Consider the following 25,315-nt stretch of genomic DNA (forward strand, 5'->3'; position numbering starts at 1 on the left):
AACAGTAAGATGGAAATCCACGTGGAGGGTGGCTTGCTGTGTATATCAGAGCCCAAGTGGGAAGGAAGGTTTCCATGGGAGGTGGGGGCTGGCCAAGAGCATCAGAGCCTGAGAGGGTCAGGAGGTGTTCCCCTGGTGGGACATGAAAGGTACACTTCTTGAATTTTCTCTTAATTTTGTCTGTTAAAGAATATAAGATGTCCAATGTTGACTTTCTACATAGCAACACCATCATCTAGTCTCAACTATCCACAACTGGAGACACAAATCTGGGATCTTAAACCACTTTGAATTGGATTTGACACGGTTGGTAACCCTTGAACGGGCTTGGGTCTCACTGGACACTAAGTCAGTGATGATCTCTTGTCTGCAAGGAGGTGTCCACCTTTCCTGATCGCATTCTGTCTTGCTAACTGTCACTCTGCAGGGACTTATACCCCCACCTGCTGCTACACATTTCTGTAAAGCACCTGTCTGCTTTCTACCTCAGCTTACATGAGATCTCATAACTCTAACATCAATTTAATTTCATGACACATTGCTAGCCCAAATTCAGGTTAAAAAGTGTTAAGAACCTGGTTTTTAAGTGGTTTCTTTGGACCCTCTGCTAGGAATAGTGCGGTCACCTGGTTTTGATACCTCTCTTTCCCCTGGGCCTTCCTTGTGTCATCCTACCAATCACAGTCAGACATTTGGCAATCCCTCATCAGATCCCTGACTTAAAACCTTCTACTTTGTAACTTAATCACCTCAAGTTCATTGGTGCCCAATAAAGTGCCACTCTTCTCATTTATTCTGTAATTGCTTCCTTTTTGTTTGTCACATGTCAGTACACCAGCTCTGTACCCCTATTTTACTTCAACAAATATTTGACGGATACCACTGGTAGGCAAAGCCCTGTGCTTAGAATTGGAGATTAAGCAGTAAACCAGTCAGGAGTCTACACCCCCAAGGAGCTTGCTTTGTAATAAGCAGGACAGACGTTAAAGAGCTAATGGCACCATTGCTGATTACTTCATTAAATGCCACAAAGGAAAAGCACAAGCAGAGGTACATCTAGATTCTGGGGAGCCTGAAGCTTAAACAAATTGGGGAAACGTCTTTAAGAAAAAAATTAATTAAAATCACAAATACAAAATCCAAGTGCAGGGGTTTGGAAGTGACTTGGGCAAGCAAGGGAAGCTTATGTTTCATTAATTTTAATGGTAAATTGGCTTCTGAGGACAGGAGCTTAGAAGGAGCAAAACAGAGGGTTTAATCTACCAGTCAGAGTTGAAAAAGAGAGAACATTCTGTGAGCAAGAGAGAATATTCCAGACCAAGAGAAAAGCAAAGGCTCTCAGTTGGGAGTGTGTCAGTAGAGTAAAAGAAGGCCAGTGGGTGTGGAACGTGGATGACAAACTAAGAATGACACTGGGGAGGCAGGCCAGGGGCAAACCATGTAGGACTTCCAGGTCAAGGATTTTGCATCTTCAGAAAGATAGTGGAAAGATTTCTGATTGACTGAGGGCAAGAAGACGAGTGGCACTATCTCAGCTAAACTGGGGTTACGGTGGCAGCGAGGCCTATGGAGCCGTACTCAATTTATCTGCTGCTTCAAATCTGATCGCCTTACTTGCCACTCAAGCTTCTGCCACTAGCTTAAAAAGGCACCTTAGTCTCTCACAACTCCTGTCACTGCCAACTCTCACAGCTTCCTTGGCACAAAAGCTGCACTTTGCCACAGCTGTCGTCACACCTGTCCCAGTGGCAGCTCCAGGAATGCCAATGCCCAGCCAGGGCTGTCCAGGGGGCTGGGTTTAGATCTCCAGTTCTGGTTTAGAACTCACAACATCTCACAAGAAACATTTCACTACACGGTGTGGCATTTAACTTCCTTAGCGGTGGCCCCGAAAGGGGCAGGATACACAACCCAGAAGTGTGGAGGAAGGGAAAGCCCTGGAGTGTGAAAATTTTTTTTTAAAGGTTTTATTTATTTATTTGACAGAGAGAGAGACAACTAGCGAGAAAGGGAACACAAGCAGGGGGAGTGGGAGAGGAAGAAGCAGGCTTCTAGCAGAGGAGCCTGATGTGGGGCTCAAACCCATAACGCTGGGATCACGCCCTGAGCCGAAGGCAGACGCTTAACCGCTGTGCCACCCAGCCGCCCCTGGAGTGTGAAATTTGACCAGTAGGTACGTCTTCTCTTCTAACCCTTTGGGAGGCAGGATGATTTCACATGGTGCTCTCTGTCCCATGTGACTGAGCAATGGGCTCCATTTCCTTGGGAAGTGGGAGCCAGCTCTGTCGTGCACCACACGGGCTCTGCTTTCCCTTCTTCCTATCTCGTTTCCCTTTTCTCCCCACTCATACTGCTCTGGGTTTGTAGCCTTCAATCAAGCATCTTCACATGAACTTTGACACAGGCTATGTTTTCTAAGCTAATGCACATTAAAAAAGAAAGGGATCCAAGATCTATTAAAATGAGTTCAAGATCTATTTAAGACCTGATATTGTGAGTTTTCAGTATGGTTCAGTTTGGTGTCTTTTTGATCTTTTTGAATGGTATCTTTCTGATAGAGCTGAGGCTATATCTTATTCACCTTTGTTTTGGCTGGCAAGAGACTGTGCACACAGTAGGTGCTTCACAGATCTTCCTTTGCATGGAATTGCAATAGGTTATCCATGACTTAGAAAAAGAGGAAGGCCTGTGATCAGATACTGAAAAACAGAGCAGACCCTAACAATGCTACTGATTTGACACCAAGCTGTGAAAACTTTTCCAGAGGTCGCTTCTTTATCCTGGTGTTCAAAAAACAACAAATTCAAACCAGGTTGAAGAATGCATAAAAGACGACATTAAGAGTGTGGTCATTCTTGCGTTAGAGTGCAAAGGAAGGCCTGGTTCAGTATGGTTCTATTTCTAGGAGAAAACAAAACTTTCTAAAAAATATGCACATGATAAAGAAGATACACTGGATATACATTAAAAAAAACAGCATTCAGTTGAATTTACCATATTTTAAGAATGTACCTAGGTTCTATTTTTTTTTAACCACTCACATGGTCTTAACAAACGAACAAATAATGATGATCCTTCCTTGTGCAAATTCTCATTCTGACACAAAATTTCTCCATCTTCACTTTTTCATGTTCTGGCATGGATCTGGATCTGTCCTGATGTTACACATGTGCCATTTCTGTTTTCAGATATAAATAGTAAAGAGCTCATAACCGATTTCCTCAGTTCCCTATTGTGTAATTCAAAGATTAATCTACTATAAGGAGAGGAACTTCACGAATTTAAAGTATATTCATCATCACATTAAGTCATTTCCTGAACTTAAAACTGGTGCTAGAACAGCTGGTGTGATATCTCTGATTTCTTACTGCCCATTATCACTACTCCCAAAGAAATGTACGTTGTAAGTGGTACAGTAACTTTGGCTTGGATATTTTTTTGTGTTGGTTTGTTTTAATGTGGGCTCTTCCACTGTAAAAAAAAAATTCGTTTTGATCTGTTTAAAGCATGCATTCATAAAGACAAACCAACTACTGACTCTATGAAGCTTTACTGGGTATCTACCACAGGAGCTATGATGAATCATGCCCCCAATGCTGCCCTCGAGGGGGATGTAGAGGCCTGGGGAGAGCTCCTTCATGTGATATGCCCTGGGACAGTCCATATTTTAAGATTATAGGGAGGGGCGCCTGGGTGGCACAGCGGCTAGGCGTCTGCCTTCGGCTCAGGGCGTGATCCCGACGTTATGGGATCGAGCCCCACATCGGGCTCCTCCTACGAGCCTGCTTCTTCCTCTCCCACTTCCCCTGCTTGTGTTCCCTCTCTTACTGGCTGTCTCTCTCTCTGTCAAATAAATAAGTAAAATCTTAAAAAAAAAAATTATAAGATTATAGGGAAGATTGTTTTTAATTGACACCATCTATAGATTGACCTTCTTGATGTGTAGACTTCTTTCCTGTGGAAAGATTTTTCAGACTGGTTTGACTGAAAGGAAAGCATCATTTTTCCTTTAAAAAAATTTTTTTACTTCTTTTTCTCCTCCTTTCTTTCCTTTCTTTTGTTTTTGTTATTCTTTTTTCTTTTTCTTTTTTTTTTTTGTACTATAGGTACTTAGAAAATGATATTAAATAAAACTGAAATTAAAGAAATAGATACAGAATATGAGAAATGTGAAAAGTATCTTTAAGTTGGTTACCATGTAACTAATTAAAGGTTTAAAAGTAAAATGTGCTTGTTTCAAAGTTGATGCTCATTACTAAAGAAAATATTTATTTTGAAGTATTTTATTCTACAGAAAGGCAGAGAGGCAAGCAGTGTGATAAAGCCATTCATCATAGTCAGCTTAAAATTGGCAAAGCTCATGCCAAGCACAGGTTCTGTGGAAGATTTCATGGTCAATTAGGTAAATACATGTATAAAGTGGTCTCAGCACCAAAGATCATGAAGCCAATTACTGATCATGTTTAATTTCAACTCCTTAAGTGCCAGAAGTCATTTTTCCCCTTGCAGTTTTACGATATCCAAATAAAATGTACAATTTCTGAACATCATAGAAGGGTTTATAATATTTTATAATGTAGCCATTAGTATATAAGCATTGTTAGATGCAGTCTTCTACATTTCTGAGGGGTTTTCAAGAAACCTCAGTTAAAGCTGTCTAGAATATTTTTCACGACAGCGTGATGGGCATAAGTGTATAATTTTAAGTATGTATTTTTCTATTTGAAATACAAATTTGAGGCACATGGTTAGTTGTTTGCATTTGTGCAAGATTCAATTTATATTATAGAAAGCCTGCTGACTAGTGTTCCATTCAGGAGCATTCTGTCCTACCATTTTATGCATGTCTGTATTCAAACTAGAATAGTATTAAGTGAACCTTTTATATTTTAAATATTCAAGAGTTTTATATTCAAAATTTCTTCTCGCTGTCAAACTACTTTGCCTAAAGGCAAGGTAAGATCCTGTTACATTCTCAAAGGTAGAATTAAATTTTATCATGGCATCCATCATAATATACAGTTTGCTTAATATGCAAATAAAGAGTATATGGATTCAAAGAATAAAGGATTTTTAGGTAGTGTGTGAAATCCAGGGGACCACTTTTATAGAATAGATTCCTTTTAAATTTACATTTCCATCATTTTAATGAAAACACAGGGTAAACAAATTATAATAGAAATGTTTTAAGTTACCATTTTCCATTCAATTTTACTTCTACTAGGCTATTTTTCATGGCAGCTCTTTATTTAAAACTAATAAAAATGGAAGAGAAGAAATAAAATAAATATATACTAAAGAAATCATTACCTCAGCCATTTTGGAGAGTTCCATCCAGTCATTTTTGCTATAGCTGCACATGATGCTAGCAATCACAATCTTCAAAAAGAAAACAAGGGAAGAATGTCAGTTCAAACAGTTGTGCACAAGGGTGTTTTGCACAGAAGGGTATATTAATATTTACACATATATGTTTATAATGATAAACTGTATCATAAAAATTAGTTTTTGATCTGTTGAAAGACAAATGATTAAAAAACAGCAGTGTATTATGGTGAGGCAAAGGATGAGATTCAGGGCTTCAGACTTATGTTAGAGACTATCTCATTTATTACCTTCGAATTCTTATGTAAGTTACTTAACTTTTCTGATCCTCAGCATTCTCATTTTTAAAATGGAGATAATGATCCTGACTTTGCCAACCTCAGAAAGTGATAGTGGGAATTATATAAATTTGTGTATGTGAAAGGCTTGTCTAAATTATACAATGACATGGAAATCTTCATTAATATAATTACTGGTATAGCTAAAAGTTTCAGGGTATGGAAAAGAATTAAATTAGTGTCTTCTTCAATCAGATCTTATTACAGCACAGATAATAATACCTTACATATTCATAATGCATTATAGTTTTAAACTTTGTTAAATGTTGATTATTTAACTACAGTCTTACAGTAAGCCTATAATAGAGGCTATATAGAGTAGTAGTTACTACTACCTGCTCTGAAGTTGGAATGTCCAAATTAGAACTCTGACTCTATCACTTACCGTGTGGCCCCAGGCAAAACATTTCGTTTCTTCATTGGTTAAATATGGGTAACAGTACTACGTACTCAGAAAAGTAATAACGGAAATTGCTAAAAACATATATAGCTCTTATGATGTGCTCGGTGCTGTTTTAATGGTTTTTGCTTCACTCAATCATTCTCAACATTATTCTTCCCATTTTACAGATGAAGGTACGGAGGCACTGAGATGTAAAAGTCATATAGCCAATAAGGAGCAGAGCCAAGCTTCAGACCTAGGTGGTTTGGGAGTCTGTGCTTGAGACCACTAGATTTTGCTGGCCCAAAATAAGTATTCAATACACATCAGTAATTTTTTTTTATTATTAACATTTAAAGACTGAGATTGAGATGTGAAGAGTTCGTGCCAAGCCTTAAGTCACAGATTCTAGTGGAAGAGTCCACTAAAAGTCCTATGTTCTCACCACATGCAGCTTTTTTTATATATGTCTAGAAAACAAAACAAAGCAAAGATATGTTGGGAAAGTCTGATGAATGCTTTTGGCATTGAGAGAAACAGAAAATAAGTTGTGATCATATTGGAGAGAGTTCTGAAAACCATGAAGACAACAAGCGTGTCTGTAACGTTCAATTAATTTTTTTTCTCTCCTGAGAAACTATCATCCCCAATCGGATCTTGGACTGCTCTGCGTCATTCATCATTTTATCTACAATAACCAGCACGGTGTTTGGCACACAGTAAAACTGAGTGAATAAATGAATGAGGTCACCAAAGGTTTAGGGAATTGCTTTATCAGCTCATCCTTCTAAAAGTAAGCAGAAATGAATATCATGAGTCAGAGAAGGGAAAAAATAAACAATTGATGAAAACTGTTGGCAAATAATTACTATGAGTCAGAGTGAAGAGTGAGCAGGGCTAATGTGGGCGTTGGTCTTGGTGATGGAAAAAAGGCCAGATGTTAAAATACACAGGGCTTGTGTCCTAGAAGAAGCAATTTAGAAAAAGGAGTCAAAAGATCTGAGAGTCTGAAATCTGAGGGACTGAGAGAAATCTCAGAACATTAGTCAGATAAAGAAAGGACAATAATGAGAAATAAGAAGCCAGGTTCAGATAGATTGCTTTTTAGAGAGAGGAACAAAGGGAAGAAAGTAAATGATGAACAACGGAGGAAAACTGAGAATGCCTAATTATTTTGGGATGAGTTCAGGATTTAACATTTGTGTCCAGTGAGGATGCAGCTTTTAAGAATTTGGAGAAAAATTTAACAATGATTCATAGCCTTTTCTCTAGTGGCTTAAAGAAAGGGGGGAAAAGTCAAATTCCATGCTTGCCTATTTGCAAGCTAAAAAAGGTCACCAACATAAATTATGAACTTTCAGATAAGAGATCATCTTTCTGCCCTTTCCAAGTGGATCTAAGATCTCAGGGATATTTTGCCACACTCCCTACTTTGAAACGGACCAGTGAGGAATACCACACCGTACATCGGATCTTCTGGGCCCAAACTAATACCTCCAGGTGAGTATCCCCTGAATGAAAAAATAAGGGACTCCATTTGAAAGGAAAATCAACTGGGGGCAGGTGGGACAGATTCCTATTGTCCTTGGTAGCTTCAAGGTCGAGTAAAAACAAAACAAAACAAACATATTTAAAAAAAAAAACAAAACAGTTAATATAGGCACCTGGATGGCTTAGTCAGTTAAGTGTCTCTGCCTTTGGGTCAGGTCATGATCCCAGGGTCCTGGAATCAAGCCTCACATCAGACTCCTTGCTCAGCGGGCAGCCTGCTTCTCCTTCTCCCTCTGCCTGCCTCTCCTCCTGCTTGTACTGTGTCTCTCTGTGTCATATAAATAAACAAAATCTTAAAAAACAAAACAAAACAGGGACTTAGAATAAAAAAAAAAGAAGAATTAGATCTAAGAATGCCCTTTCATGGAACACATCACATTTTAATGATGCATGAAAAACCAGTCTTGATAAGATAGATATCAATTATAAAACATTCTGTAAATTGAGGGCTCTGATCTGTGTTCCAATGTTCTAAATTATATTATCTTTTTGCTTTCACAATTAATCTCCTTTTCCAAAAACATTACCAATCCTGATTGAATACATGTACCTTTGTGGGCTAGGAATCTTACTGTGAACTCTTGGCAAACTTGCGTTCCCATTTTCTTGGATGACAGTTCCAGTACTCCCATCTCTCCCCCATATTTCTAAACCTCTGTTCCCCATTCTCTTTCCTGTCAAGACACCTCATCTACTACTTAAGAAAATGTAAATACCAGGAAGGATAATTTCACTTCTTCCGCACCAAATCTATAAACTCAAGTGTATCCATATCTATTTTTTCTCTCTACTCTTCTCTTCCACTCCTTCAAACTGGAAACAGTGCCTCTCCTCCTGTCAAAGGTTACTTCCTCTATTTATATGACAGATTCATCATCACCTCTTGCCTTCTCAACAGGCTCTTCCTCTTTTCCAGATCATTCCCACAAGCATAAAAACATACTCAAATATGGCCCACTAAAAAAACCATCTCTCACTAGACCTCCCATAACTCTTCATTTGCTGGCCCATTTATGTTTTAGCGAGCCCACCAAAATCTTGGGAGAGATGTGTGTGTCACTTCTCTCCACTTCATATTCTGTTCACTAAGACTATTCCAGTCTGACTGCTGTCCCCCTGCTTCACTGAAACCCTTCATGTAAAGGTTACCAAAGGTTTCTGTATCCCCAAACTGCATGGACAAATCTGTTCTTTTACGCAAACTCTCAGAGTATTCACCAGAGTGGACTGCTCTTTACTTTTTAGAACACTTCTCCCTCTTGGCAATTGTGACATCACATTCTCAGGTGGTATCCCGGGCCCTTTCTTTTTCTCTATTTCATTCTCTTCCCTTTGAAGTTACCTAACCAGGTAGCTTTAAATACCATTATATGTCCATGTTTCTAAAATGTATGCCTTCATCCCTATCCTCTTTAGTGGATTCTAGATTCATGAATATGGTGACACAATTTATGTCCTCACTAATGAGATGCTTACTAGACATTTTATGTGTAATATATTAAAACTGAACCTCTTAATAATCCCCCACTAGTTATTTTCCTAGGCCTTTTTCCATCTCAGTAAAGTGTCTACATTCTACTCAGTAGTTCAAGCCAATAATCTAGGGGTCATCCTTAATCTCTCCTTTTCTCTCATCTCCTGTTAAAAATACTAATATCTTTTAATAAAGAATAAAATGATTTGGGGGTCATCTTTAGTCCTCTGAAATAGAATGTCACCACATATTTTCCCAAAACATCCCTTGGTTTTATATTAAGGATATTTAAACTATGAAGACAATTTGGCATTTTAAAAATTATGTATAATGTTATTTTTTCCCCTTAAATTTACTTGACTGTCAAAAAAATTGCTTAGGAAGTTATTTCAAAAGTGCCAATTTTAGTTTTGCATGTAATAGTTGTCAAGAGTCTAAGTGAACAAAACCAGAATATAACTTGAATTTTCTTAAGCCAAATTGGTTGTTAGTTTACACATTCAGATATTTTAGTGGTATACCTGGCTGAAAAGTGGTCATAGCATGGGTCTCTTCCCAAAGCGCATTCTCTACCTTCCTGTGTCTGCTTTATTTTTCCCTAGAGCAACTAGCTTTGGGTGGAGGTGGCAGGGTGGGTGAAGTGAGGAATCAGTCAGTGGTCACCAGTTGCTCTGAACATCATTCCAGTTTTGGAACCAATGAGAAAAAAAAAAAAAAAATCGTTCACCTTCCCAGCTCCAATGCAGGACTTTGGTGAAAGCTGAATAGCTGATGACTGTGATTAGCCCTGTTGGCAATACTTTGTCAGTTTTTTGGGCAAGAATGTAGAGTCTGTTTCAGATGAGGAAGAAGAACAGGGTAGTGCTTGGCTGCTCAGAGCATACAAATAAAACCTACCTCTGCTTAACATAATGTTTCTCTCCCACATGTGGTCACCCCTCTTCAATGACAGCCCACCCAAAATCATACTCAGTCACTGCATTCCCAGGCATTTGGTGGCACCATTACTCTTGATGTTCAGGACAATTTTCTTTTTTCTTTTTTTAGATTTCTTATTTATTTGATGGAGAGAGAGACAGCCAGCAAGAGAGGGAACACAAGCAGGGGGAGTGGGAGAGGAAGAAGCAGGCTCCCAGTGGAGGAGCCCAATGCGGGACTCGATCCCAGGACCCCGGGATCATGCCCTGAGCCAAAGGCAGACACTTAACAACTGAGCCACCCAGGTGCCCCCAGGACAATTCTCTAGTAATATTTATTTCTTTCCATCAAGCCCCATGTGGCTTCTCATGATCCTCAGGACTTCTAGGGCAAATGATGACTTTAGCCAAACTTAATGGCCATTTACTAAAGTGGAACCAGGTTAGACACTAATCGAGAGCATATATCCTCCACCCATATCCTGTTGTCAGTGCTAGTAAACAGTATCTCCATGGCAATGGATTTCTTTGATCAGCCTATCCGCCTAGCTGGGTCCTGTCCACTAAAGGATCTTCCCTGTTGTCCCTCATGGCAGCCCAAGAAGGGTACTGGAGAGGAGAACGTTGGCTGATTTAGCATCCACTTCATATTTGTATGGGAATGTGAACTTGGGGATTACTTTGTCATAATTGGAGGCATGTTTAGTTTTTGTTTTTGCTTTTTGTCTTATCTTGATTTAAGTAATAAAACTCCCTAAAAACCTTGGTCTATTGTTTGTCACTTTAACCATAGAAGAACTGGTATCTAATGCTAAAATCTTTTTTTCATTTTGAATGTTTGGATCTAAACCTGCCTTTAATGTTTTATTTATTTTTTATTTTTAAAGATTTTATTTATTTGCTGAGAGAGAGAGGCAAGCAGAGGGAGAAGGAAAAGCAAGCTTCCCAATGAGTAGAGAGCCCAACATGGGGCTTGATTCCAGGACCCTGGGATTAAGGACCAAGCCAAAGGCAGACACTTAATTGACTAAGCCACCCAGGTGCCCCTGCCTCTAATGTTTTAGCAACAAGCCTGGGGGCTCCACCCATTTCCTAAACCTTTGTGTTAATTGTTTTTTTGTTTTTTGTTTTTTTAAAGATTTTTATTTATTTGACAGAGAGAGCACAAGCAGGGAGAGCAGCAGGCAGAGAGAGAGGGAGAAGCAGACTCCCTGCTGAGCAAGGAGCCCAATGTGGGACTCTAATTCTGCTTTACACAGAATATTTTTAAATTGCATTTTTACATAGCTTGACTTTCATTTTGATTCATGACTACTGACTATAACTTAAAATGTATAACTCTTTGTGTAGACATCTAACTGCTATGAGACATTAATGTTCTAAAGCATATAAAATGCCAACTATAATAATTTATGAATCAAATTTTGCATGTTGTTTCTCCTAGAAAACTTCCTCAAGAGTTAAAAATAGGACACTTATTCTGAAAAAAAAAAAGGCAAAACAAAAAACAGTATTAAATGGCTTCTATCGTCATCCTAACTTTTAAAGAACCATGATTCATGATTATTTTTTAAATTACTCTTATGGAAAAATAAAATAATTTTATTAAGCATTTTTGTCAAAGTGAATTGTAATAAAGGTAGCACATCAGAAATTAAGGTGAAGAACAACATAAAACTTCAAATTGGTTACAAGCTGGCTATGTCCTCAAACTCCCATTTACTAAAAGTGTAGGCTTAAAACACATGTGTTGGCATCACTGTTTTGGTATTCTGGAACGATACTATGAACTACATTGGAAATTCAGTCAACAATTCAGCTTCAAGACAACTTAAATTTTTTAGTAGGGAGAAACTGTAAAGTGACAAAGGTGAACAACTGTAAATTACAAGTAGCTGAGAAGGTTTTGTCAAACAATTTAACCATATTATCCCTTAACACTACTGGGATTATATCCAGGAGGAAAAATAGCATGGGACATGTGATTTTCAAAGACATTTAAACTAAGAAAATGTTTATTAAATATTAATTAACTGTACAACATTCAAATTTTAATTGTTCTTTATACTGTAGTACAAATACAGCAAAAGTGAGATTGGTACAATTTTCCTAAAGTGTACACATTGAGAATAACACATTAAAAGTGAAATTCGTAAGTTCTTCAAATTTTATATGGGTACTGCTTATTTAATGTTTGCAGATGAGAAGAATATTCTTTTTTTTTTAAAGATTTTATTTATTTATTCGACAGAGATAGAGACAGCCAGCGAGAGAGGGAACACAAGCAGGGGGGAGTGGGAGAGGAAGAAGCAGGCTCATAGCAGAAGACTGATGTGGGGCTCGATCCCATAACGCCAGGATCACGCCCTGAGCCGAAGGCAGATGCTTAACTGCTGTGCCACCCCAGGCACCCCAAGAAGAATATTATTAAGGTTGTCTTTTATATTATTTAAAAATTCATCATTTTCTTTGTTTATTTTGGGATTAACAGATGTGTTGTTTATAAAACTATTCCTAACACAGAAAAGTCATATTTGAAGTTAAACAAATATGCACATAGTTTCATAGAAAATCAGATGTTTTCCACTAGAACAGGAAAAACAAAACAAAACACTATTCAGGAACAACAGTAATGGTTGCCTTATCCTCTCCTTTTGATTACTTCTTTATATATTTTATTTAGTTCCTGTCCCTATCGTGTCTAGGAACTCATCTCCCCAAGGTCACCAGTGACCTTAGAGAATATATTAGATACTTTTCCGCCCAAATCTTTACTGGAACTCTCTTTAGCACTTGGACAGTGAGTCACTCCAACTTGCTGAAAACCTCCTCCATAAGAGCTTTCGAGATACCTCCTTTCCTTCCTTATATTTTTGTTGTTCCTTCTCAGGCTCTTCTACCCCTGGCCACCTTCTACATGATGATGTCCCCAGGGTCTATTCATGGTCCTCTTTTAGTATCACTTCATAAACATTCTTAGACATTACATTCACCATGATTTCAGATAATATCTGTACATAGAAAATTTATAAAGCACACACCTCCAACCTCTATCTTTCTCCTAAGTTCAAGAACAGCATATCCCACTACTTTCTAACCCCCAGATTCAATTTGCCCAAAATCAAATTTACACTTCTCTGCCATGCATTTGCGTATTTCTTCAAGTTAAATATACTCCACATTTTCATCCCAAGTTAGAAAACTAGATTTCTTTTCTCCCTTCCTTTCTCATTGTCTACACCAAGTACTCCAGTCCATGGTTTCTCAAACTTAGCTAAGCTTTGAAATCCCCTGGAGACAAAATAATAATAATAATAATAATAATAATAATAATAATAGTAATAACTGTAAGATTCTAAGGTCATTCATATGTAGTTAGGCCCAGGCGTCAGGGTCTTTCAAAGATCTCTGGGTAATTCTAATGCACAGGAAAGTTTGAGAAGTACTGCTCTAGTTTACTCCCCAATGATCTCTTCTAAGTATTTCTGATTCTTCATTATGACTATCTTAGTTAAGATCTTCACCATTGCTACCCCAGGTTACCGAAGTAGTTCCCTTATTAGTCTCCCTATCTCTCTTTTCGACCTATGCCATCTGGCAGATCCTTCTAAAGACACAAACCTGATCATATCACACTTCTTTTTCAACTCTAACTTCAGGATAAAATCCAATTCTTTAATAAGCTATACAAGACCACAATGCTACTTTTACTCCAACCACATTGCATTACTGTTCTTTCTGAATGTGACATGTATTCTGCCTTCTCCTGACCATATGCTTATTCCTTTTGTCTGAATGAATAAGGAATGGTCCCTATGCTCTAGGAGCATATGGTATAATAAAGCAGACATATGTAAATTGATACAAAAATAATTACAGTATATGAACCAGGATATAATGAGAGCAGAAAGGAAGAGTGATTATTTATACCTGTGTAAATCAGGGAAGATACCCTAGAAAAGCAACTCTTACTAGATTCTGAAATCATCCATGGTTGTTTATCAGAAACTGATTAGAAATAAAAGAGGCAAGAGTACTCTAGGTGGAGTGAGCAACAGAAGCAAAGGCATGGGATGCCATGTTTAAGAAATATTCTCTAAGCAATCTCAAGTAGTTCAATTTAGTGTTGGGGGAAATGAATGGATATACTTCATTGGCAATGGAGCTGGATGCATAGGTATGAGCCAGGTTTATCCAGGCAAGAGTCTAAAACAATGGTCTCCAATCAGCTGGGCATTTGGGATCTGAATTTTAGATTATTCTATCCAGTAAATTCCTGCTTCTCATTTGAACATCACCTTCTCTAGGAAGCCTTCCTTGTGTACCCTTCCCCCCTGAATATGTCAGGCATCCCTCTTCTGAGATCCCACAGCATCCTTTGCATTTCTCTGTTATAACATTTATCATAGTGCAATAAATTGTTATTTGTGTGTTTTTCAAAAGATGACTGAAGTTTTGGGGGACAGGGCTTTTTTCATTCTCTATATCTGTAGTGCCTAATATTATACCTTATACATAGGTGGGATTCAATAAATATTTGCTTCAGTGGACTACTGGAACAGGTAACTGAGAAATGGAATTCCAAGTAATGTACATTTTTATTACCAATCCCATTATCTAAATGTAAGTAAATTTCTACATTCTAGAGAGAGAATGAGAAGGACAGATAGGTGGTATAAGGTACGAGGTTTGGAAACCTCTTATAAAGTATATTTTACATCAAAAGAATAATAATCCATTATATGTATTTATATATGCACACTTAATGCACATTTTCCCACACATTATCTCATTTATTCCATGAAATAATTTTGAATTTAGAAAACTTTATACTGAGAATAATGAGCACAGATCATTTATTTTACCAGGGTCAAATTAATCAATAGCAGAAGCAAGGATTAAGTTCAGGTCTTTTGCCTCCAAGTTCCTCTCTACCACATTAACACTATACCATATTGATTTCCTATCCTTTCAATTTACATTAGAGATTCCAGTTGATTTTGCATCCTCAACCCTCTTGTGGTAGAGTATTTGAAAAAAAAAAAAAGTGTTCCTCTCCCTGTATTCATGTTCCTTTGTAATGTCACTGTGAAGCTAACCCAACAAGTGGGAGATTTATTTACCCATCCCAGGAATCTGGATTGTCTTTGTGACTTCTTTTGATCAACGGAACATCGCAAAGCTAATGTTGTGCAAGTGCCAAACCAAGGCTTGAAGATGCCTTATCCTCTTCTGCTTACTCTGTTGAAATCCTGCCTAGCCATGTGATCAAGCTGGCACAGCCTGCTGTAAGATCAGAGTACATAGAAGAGGATGAGCCATCCAGCTGAGGCCACCTAAGACCAGCCAGCCCCTAGCCCACCCGGAAGTTGACTACAGATAAAATGACATGAGCTGAGACAAGAAGAACCATCCGGCTTAGCTCAGCCCAAATTGCTAACGTACAGAATTCTGAACTAAATTAATAGTTGTTCCAATCCACTAAATTTGGGGTGAAGCACATGCTGTGTACTTGCATGTACCAAGCCCTGTGTTAAGAATTTCACATGCATATCTCTAATCCTTAGGGCAACATGGCAATATAGAAATTAGCCACATTTTACAGACAGGGAAAAAACTTATTTCAAGAGGTTAAATAACTACTCATGGTTGTTCAGCTATTAAGAGTAAATTCAAGTCTTGAATTGTCTGGCTATAATATTTTTTTTCTGAAACATTTTTCTGTGTTCCTTAATCACACATTTATAGAAAACCTTGTGGGTTTATTTTTACACATGGTGGATTTCATTCAATGCATGAGTTTTTATTACTTTCATTGTCAGAGGCCAACCTTATTTTGATGTTCTTGGCCAATGTGTGATTTCAGTGTAACTCCTGAATACCATCTAAGCTTGATAGGCAGATGGAACTGCCTAGAAAATCATAAAGTCAGAGGGAAGACCAAGCGAGCAAGACCTAATGAGTGACTGACTGTTTCCTAAGAACTTACACATGTTAAGGAATGAAGACAGGATAGTGCAGGCCCTTTATAATCTCACCCCAAATCCACTGCTGTCCTGTATCTTGACACACCAAACTGAGACCCCTGTCTATACTGTTCACCAGATGTCCTTTTAGAACATCCCTCATGCTGGTCTTTCTTCTTAAGAGTACCACCCCATTCCTCTGACAGTATATCTCTATTTACTCTATAAGGTCTAACTCAGTGCTAATTTCTATCATACCACCCTCAATGTTCTCAGAGATAGAATCACTGTTTTTATTGGGTATTTGAGTGCAGGGCACCAACTTCTATTCCAGTTCTTGTCACAGTGCCTCATAGATGTGTGTTTATACAAGTGTCTTCTCTTACACCATTCAATGGAAGAACATGCTAATTTTTATTCACCTTTGCTTTCTTATCATTTGATTCAGCATTGCATAGCACCTAATGTACTTTATACTAAATATCTATAGAAGGAATGATGCCCTCTTGTTATTTTAATACTAATTTTTAAAATTTTTATGGTTCATCCCTATAAAGATTATTGTGTTTGCTGCAATCATAGAGAATAAATACATACATGAAATTGACATGACTACCACATATTTTTATACCTATAAGCCTCTTACTGTCTTCATAACATGACTTTGGCACCGATTTTAATCTAAGATGATTAACTGGATTCGAGTTGTTCTATCACTGTTGACCCTTCACTGAGGTTGCAGTAAGTCAACCGAAACCATGAGATTTGAATTCTGTACACACAAAAAAAGGTGTGTTTTCCAAATAAAACTGTGTATGAGATTTCATTTTGTTTTTATTTAAAAGGTCATGAAACATTGCCTGTTTTAATGTGGTTCACTTAGGAATACAGCCTCTCAAAGGCACATAAAAGGGCTGATTTGAAAAATGTTATGAAGTATCTGTATTCCAATTTTAAACATTTTCTATTTAGAGGCTATAACAAATCTGCATTTAATGAACTGCTTTTATAAATTAATAAGGCTAATAATTAATACAGTGCTAAAATGTAATATAGGAATTTGAAAAAAAAGAGGTTAAAAAGAAAGCAATGAAGACTCTCAAGATAATTACATGGAATGATGCACTGCATTAAATAGTTGGGGCACTTCTTCCAATACCATACATACAGCACATGGGTGTTGTAAAGATTACTGAAACATTTTCTGTAAAGACTTTAAATTCCCAAATGAAAATTTTATGTAAATACTAAGTGTTATTGTAATTATTTTATGAGATGTAGCTCTTTTGCTCTCATTAACTATGACTGCATGTTTAATGCACATTCAGGTAGATAATTCTGTTGTGTGAGTTAGTGGTATTGTGTCTTAAGTACTGGATGGTAAGCTTCTGGAGGACGGAGGCCGGGTCTTCTATCTCAGCATGTATCTCTCTTGTGGGTTGGGACCGCCTGTTCTGTTTACCAAAGTACTGGACACCTACTTGGGACTCACAAAATATTTGTTGAATGAAGAAATAAATAACATAGTTGATGTGCAATATATGTTTGTTAAATGCAACGCTTTTAAGAAGTCAAAGACTTATAAAAACACACAACTTACTCTTTTTCAAATATATGTTACTACTTCATAGAAATTCTATAAACGGCTTAAATTCAGTTCACTGTGGAATGTGCTGTACGCCGTTGGAAGACCGTGCCCTGGCTGTTTCCTCAATGTTACATATTCTTTCCCAGGCATCCACAGGCACTCCCCCACACTTCCTTCCAGTCTCTGCTCAAATGGCGTTGCCTCAGTGACACTCCATTTAAGATTGCAAACCATCCCCTCCCAGCCCTATTTTCTTTGCCATGGCACTATCATTTTCTTATTTACTATATTTAATGACCTTCTTCCCTCAGCCAGAATGTAAACTCCACTACAGTAAGAATTGTTGTTTTGGATACGATACAGGCCAGCATGTAGTAGGTGCCCCACACTTGTGAAATGAATGATGGAATACTAACATATTATTTAATTGTCTTTCTGTGTCAGCTACCTGATCTATAAAATGGGAATGATTTGGTTTACCACACTTAATTCACAGTGATTATTCTGAGAATTACATGGTATTATGTATCTGACATTAAATACTTTTCAATGAAATCCGATGATAATTTTTATGACTAAGAGAATAATGTCATATTCAGATTTGCCATTTTCTACAATTCAGTTAGAGCGCAAACAATGACATTTTGAAGTAGTGCGATACTCTGGTTTTAAACATCCACAGATAAGACTTTTTAAAATATGTCCTTGGAAAGGGTAGACAGCATCTTTATATGCTCCTTTGATCTTTCTATACTGTCACATTATGGGCATTTTATATTTGTAAATTAACATATTTTTTAAAAAGGAATGGATCCACAGAATACAATTTTATAGATAGATCACATTTTATAGATATTTAAGAATACTTTAAGATTTCACTAAAATGCTAGGAAATTCACTAATATCTAGGACACCTTTTTATTCAATTATGTTTCTTGGCTCATATTGCTTTATGAGAATTGAGATTAATTTTTTTTTCCTATTTACCCGGAAAAAATTCTAAGAACTGTGATCCACAAACGTATATATCCCTGATTTGACAGATCCAAAGAGGGCCAGTATTCTAAATAGATGCCATGTTAAGGATAGATGTGCATGCTAGGACTGGCTGCAGTGTTGGGGGAGGATGGGTTGGGGGTTGGGGTGGGAGTTAAGAATCATGCCCTTTACCTGAGAGGTCTAAAGGGCATGCATTCTAAACCACCAAGCTGTAAGCCTTTCTTATAATGTTCTGCATGAGACCTAAGTATTTCCATTGCACCTGTGTTTCTGCTATGCCCTTCTGTAAATACTCATCACCTTTCCTCCCCCCGAGGCCACCTTCTTCAGCAGAGAAGGAGCTGAGGGAAAACTGGCTGAATGGATAAACTAATGATCCTGCATACTCTTCTTACACAAATAATCCCGTTTTCATGTCTTTTTGGCTCTCCTTCTTCCTGTTCAACATGTCGCATTCCCACCAATTCCCTCACCTCAATCCGACCTTTCCATACGGGGAGCTATGTATGGACTCACGCAGTTCCACCTCCTCCATTTGAAGCTGCTACATCTGCCAACAATGGGCACCTTAGTGCACAGCAATAGAAACAAAACCTCTAACAAGTTCTGCTTTTCAGGATAATGATTAATGATACTCAATTAATAAAACATTCATTGTATCACTCAATATTGATGAATGATTCCTTGCCTTAATATGCTGTTGACACTTAAGAATCAACCAAAGATGTTTCACACACTTTGTAAACATCTTAAGATTTCATCTATATTCCATATTTCAGTTCAAAATGTTCCTTCTCAGAAGCTTGGCATACTGATTTACAATAGAAATAATGACAGGACCTTTTTCAAAGCGATTGGAACCTTTCTGGTATAAACTTTATACAGCATAATGAATGTGTTGGCATTTGGTCCTTATTTGCATACTATAAAAATAAAACAGAATGTACAACAAAGCCCCTGTTAAATTCACATTACCTGTTAAATGAAGATACTCAAAAGGCAGTGTAACCTAATTAAAATCAAGAAATGGTATTCAAGCCTACTTATATACTTCTAAGATAATACATATGCACTAATATTTGCAATGCATGCAAAGGGTATACACCTCATTAATCACATTGGAAAAAAAAATCCCCAAATTTCTTTGCTCTAATTAGTCATTTCTTAAAATTTTCTAATTCCAATATTAGCTATTTCAAATGCTGGGCTAAAGTCACTTTCGTCTATAATCAATGCATTAGCAATTCTAATCCAAAGCAATCTCTGAAGGATCTTTGCAGAGTCTAAAATTTTATGTTTTTCACAATAAAATATTGAAAGTTTGAAAATAAGGAAGTATTTTTTTTTTTCTCTTAAATGTTCCTTTTTCTCATTGTTCATACTTTCTGGCTTGCTCATGAATGCACAGATGTTATCAATGCTGTTTTTAAGGAACAACAAGGAGGTGTTTGTTTTGTAATCTCTTCCTCCTGTCTCGTACATATAATTACATGATCTTGGAAACTTTCAAAACACATGGAGAAAAGTAGCCTTTTAAAATGAAGTAATTGTACGGCTGGAGTTTGCAGTCCTCCGAATTAAAGGTAGATTACACATTTTCCCTACCATATGTAAGATTTGCCACTTTGGAAGTTTCTTTAAAAAAATTTGTAAGTATATACTTGTCTTAGGAATTATTGCATACAGATAAACACAATCAGGAGTTGGGGATAAAGGTATAAGACTGCAATTTTGCATCAACAAATGCTTTCTTTTAAAATATTTTCTATATATTTTCAAAACATATTGTAACAACTATAGCACTGATTGCTTTAATTACTTACAATAAGGCAAAGAACAGCCTCTAGAATAATTCAATTTAAAAGACAAAGTCTGCTTCAGAACCTTTTGAATTATTTACAACCACCGCCAATTGTTCTATCATTTAATGAAGGAAAAGAGAGGCATCCTTCCCTCCCCCACCATCAAGTCATCATAGTAGAATCCTATAAAAGCTTGTGATGATTTTAGTCTCAGATGCAGCTCATGTCCCCACATGTCTCATAAATTCTTCTAATGCATTTTCACATGCATGATCGTGAATGCCTATTCAGTGAAAAGGTTTACCATATGCTACATTTTCAACTACCAAGAACAAAGGGCAAATGGTTCCTGGCCTTGTGTATGGAACAAAAAGTATAAAAGCAAAACAAAAACCTCTTACATTTTTACTAAATAAAAGAATGAATACAGATTGTAAAGACCCAGGGGAAGCTTCTTTTGGCACCATGCTGCTCCTTCTTGAGACAAAAGTACTCGGTGAGGGACAGACAGGAAGAGAGAGATACAAATGTAGTAGTCTTCCTGCTCAAGCTATCCATCTTCTTAGTAAAAAACTTTTTGTGCTACGGTACAGCATGACGTGTTTCCTTCAGAATACTTTCAGAGTGATACGGATTTCTATTTCTTTAGGAAGAATTCACAATATAGTAGGTGGTTACTGTCAAGACTTCTTTTTTTTTTTTTTTCTTTCCCCCCTCAAGATACTCTTAGGTATGCCTCTTGAATCAGGCTAAGCAAGCCTTTCCTTTTTCTCCTTAAACATATTTTTTAAACATATTCTAATAACTTAGAGCATTATTTCTCAGTAGAAATTATTCAGCCAAGCCAGAGAGATTTATGCATTTGCTAAATGTATAATATATTCCTCCAAATTATTTATGTGAATAATATATACTTATGCACACACAGAAAACATACATAGATTATATACACACATTCACATATACATTTTCCCCTCAATTAACTACCCCGATGATGACGACGTTGAAACAGCCACCTATGAGCCCAAATTACTCAGCCAAAACACAGACACGCAGACACAGACAAACACAAAGACCCACATACAGACACAGACACACACACACACATTAAAAATTCTATAAATTGGAAGAAAAAAAATCTTAGTTTACAAATTGTTCCTTAAATTTTTGTTCTTCCTAGGCAAAGTCCTTCTTTTCAAATCGTAATGTACTACAATTAGTCTTTCAATCAGTTGGTTACCAGCCTTGGTTGAGTGCACAAGCAATTTCTGGTAAAGGACTCAGTATATCAAAATCCCATAGCAAATATGCTGTAGGTACTGTGAAGCTCATTATATGGGATGCTATCTCTATCTTATACTTACAGTCTCTAAGAAATGCCAGGAAAAATTCACTCAAAGCAAATTAGTGACCACATTTCATGTGTTAAAGGACATGTATAGTTTTGGCATGGTGTCAGTTTCATAGCACCATTTTTCTGATGTGTATCAGAAGGGACCCATAGCGGAAAATTAACTTGACTTTCTAACTAGCAGCACAAGATGCTCATCTAAAAATACTTGTGCCTTAATAGTGTTTTTCTTCACATATAGAATTACTCTGTCCCACTCCATTTCTTACTGCCCAATATGTTGTAACTATAAAATTTCTGAGAGTCAAGTTGTTCTAGGTGCAAAGCATTTTAGTTCACAACCTGTATCTTACTAAGCTTGCTAACAGAAAGCTGCACTGAATCGTTTCTATTGCCTGCCTTGGCTTTTGGTCTGGTTTAAAGGGTCAGCTTCTTCATCTGGTCAATTAATCTTAAATAATTTTGTCAATGAACCATTTTTAGGCCACTTTAAAGAATCATTAGTACTCCTTTCTTTAAAAAAAAAACCAAAACTCATCAACCTTCACTACTCTTTGGCTAAATTTTCCTTTAACAAATTAAAATTTCTGTACTAGTAGCATGGCTGTTTTTACTTCATATGAGGAAGAAGGAAAAACATTCTTTAAGGGGAAAAAACAAACTCCAGGAGACTCGTGTGGTGAAAAGATGGGAAAACTATCAATCTATATATTTTCAAGGACTTCCTTACTGAAGCAAGTGTCATAGCAGTCACTGATTCTAATTTAATCAGTTGATTTTTCCATATTCTCCATCCTGGAAACAAGAGTTCATTTAAAATAATAAAAACTACTAAGCCTCCTGAGTTTTCCACCTTTAAATGAGATACTACTTATCGATAATACGGAGTTGTCCATACCTTGTCACTGATGATGTTTTTCCTGACATCCCTGCACCCCCTCTCTGTGATATAGTTATATTAGCAAGTGTGTGTGCGTTGGTGTGTGTGTGTGTGTGTGTGTGTTTACTCCTGTAGCATGTACAGCATGTAAAGATATGGATTTTATGAAGTAATGTCTTTTATAGCTAATTGTTACTTTGTATGTGTTTGTCCTGTCTGCCCAGCAAGTTTATACCCTTTGATGGTGGGGACTCCTTATCTACCTTATCTTCCCAGGTATAGTGTCTTACATATATTATGTAAGTGTCTTACATATATTATGCTATACTCCTGATTAGTAGATATGACAGCTATTCAATATTATTTTGCTGTAAAAAATGAAGAAAATGATTAGTATAGCAAGAGCAATCCAATAATCCTGATGCTTAAGGACCGCTGACTTTTTCAGTTCTCATTTTGCCAGATTTTGGTATTAAATCAGTTTTTGTTGAGAACCTGAAAAACATGTCACAATATAGGATGCTTAACAAAGAGGGCAATCTAGTTCCTTATAGCTTTGAAAGGATTTCAAACTGTGTCATTCCATTTACCTATAAGGACTAAATTCACATGCATTAGCCTCTCACTCATGTAATGTGGTACAGAAACTTATTGTCTTGTCAATGGCTCATGTAGAGCCACAAATTGGAATAGGTGACGGAACTGTATCCAGTGACTGTGGTAGACAGTGACAGTGCTAGATCCTTCCAGAGTCACTGACTGAGTAAATGCTTTGTTGTCTGATTTGCCTTATCCATAAGTTTGATCCATTTTTAACTTTGAAAATACTATGTTGTTTTAGCTCCTAGGATCCATCTGAAATGATCCCAGAATTCTTTGAAGCCCCTGGCATAGCACTTCTCTTGAAGTACATCTTATGGTAGTTAGAAGCACCAAAATGTAGTATTATTGTTGGTGAAACAGAAAAACAACAACAACAACAACAACAAAAACCCCACTTCTACCCAGAAATTATTAGGGATTTATGTCCTATAAAGCTGTCGGCAAACACAACATAATTTTAAACAAATATGAAAGTGTTGTTCCGCTCATCAATGGGATGATAGGATTAATCCAAACCTTTTCAGATATCCTTAACTTGGAGGTGTTCCCCAAATGCCCCTTTACTTAGGCCCTGATTTCATCTCCAGGCTCAAGGATTTCTTATTGACTCATATTTTCATACCACTGGCTCTCAATATTTATCCCGAAATATAATATAGCCATACCAATATTAATCATTAATGTTGAATTTTCTAAGCAGTGTATGGAAGGATCTTGGCTACTTACAATCTCTCCTGCTTGCTAGCTGTTTGACTAGTGACAAGAAACATAGTTCCCCAAACTCTACAAGGGAGGTCATATGATGTAGTGAAAGGACTACAGGTTTCCACACTTACTAGTTGTGGACCATAGGTAAATTTCATAATCTCTTGAATAAATTATTAATGTCTGTGAGCCTCAGTCTCCTTATCTGTAACATACGGCTGATCATGCTGCCTTAGTGAACTGCTGAGTTATTTTTTAAAAGCATTTCTATTTATCTGTAAAGAAACAGATTGCTGTCTCTGTCTCTATTGCTATTTCTAACCCTATTTCCATCTCTACTTCTTTATCTGTATTTCTAAGAAATTAAACATAAAGCACTCAACAAGTATTAGCTAATTCCTCCGCCTTTGTAATGATCTAAAATTAGCATATATTTCTTACATACAAATCCTGAACCAAATATGTAAATTTCAATATCAACAAATAACATATTACAATACATGCCTCTAAACAGTACACCTGTGTTAGATGAATGGTTGAGGTAAATATGAGAAATACATTTCTTTTAAATACAGCCACATATGGCAAACAGAATATTCTTTAAATAGATATATTCTGTTGTCTGGTCCATCTGATTTTGATTTTATTTTACTATGTTGTTTTCACTTCAAATTTTTTCATTATTGAAATAAAAAATATGCTTCTTATTAAAAACTACCTAGAACATCAAATCCCATGCAATAAGAGTGTTAACCATTGTAAATCCTGTCATGTCTCTGAGAAGCAGAGGAATTATCTTGTTATCAATTTAATAATGGAACATTGAAGTAAATGATGCCATCCACTGACACCAGTAACACTGTCTCTCTGGGGAAATTCATGTCTGTGAGAACTGTCAATCTAGATGGATACGGACATATTAAACACTCCCTTCAATCCATAAATCTACCCTTTCTGGGATGCCTTAATAAAAAGATTCCTTATTTTGATAAAGACAAGCTATGCAGGATATCCTGACATTACTATCTATAATCTCTTATTTTAAAAAAAAATTTTGGAAGAGGTTAGTACATAATTTAACATTTTCTTCTCCTTCCTTTTTTTTTTCTTTAGCATAACCCATATGTAAATATGTTTCTGAGGTTTTAGATGAATAAAGTATTAAAATTATACAGAGGTATAGAAGTAGATAAAGGGCATTGTTTCAGCTATTTCCTCTGGCAAGCTTCCTACGAAATACAGTTTACCTTTGTTGTTTTGCATTGAAATTGCCTCTAGTTCTAATTCAGATTGCTATAAGACAATTCAGTATATTAAAAATGTCATACATTTTCCCATGAGAAAATATGACAAGAAAAGTAAAAATTATAAATATAAATATATCAATCAAATATATAGTAGTAGAGGGGTGCCTGGGTGGCGCAGTCGTTAAGG

At 36.8% G+C, this 25,315-nt stretch overlaps 1 protein-coding gene across 5 annotated transcripts in view; it reads right to left on the bottom strand.

Annotated features, from left to right (window-relative positions):
* DPYD (dihydropyrimidine dehydrogenase) overlaps nucleotides 1-25,315 on the bottom strand; it is a 966,631-nt gene that overhangs the window by 439,080 nt on the left and 502,236 nt on the right. For all 5 annotated transcript variants that reach the window (XM_034653966.1, XM_034653962.1, XM_034653963.1 and 2 more), the window contains one exon: nucleotides 5,311-5,379. In XM_034653966.1, the coding sequence (XP_034509857.1) occupies nucleotides 5,311-5,379 (69 nt within the window). The remainder of the gene's footprint in view (nucleotides 1-5,310; nucleotides 5,380-25,315) is intronic.

This window comes from Ailuropoda melanoleuca, chromosome 2 (genome assembly GCF_002007445.2).
Source record: "Ailuropoda melanoleuca isolate Jingjing chromosome 2, ASM200744v2, whole genome shotgun sequence".
Taxonomy (NCBI): domain Eukaryota; kingdom Metazoa; phylum Chordata; class Mammalia; order Carnivora; family Ursidae; genus Ailuropoda; species Ailuropoda melanoleuca.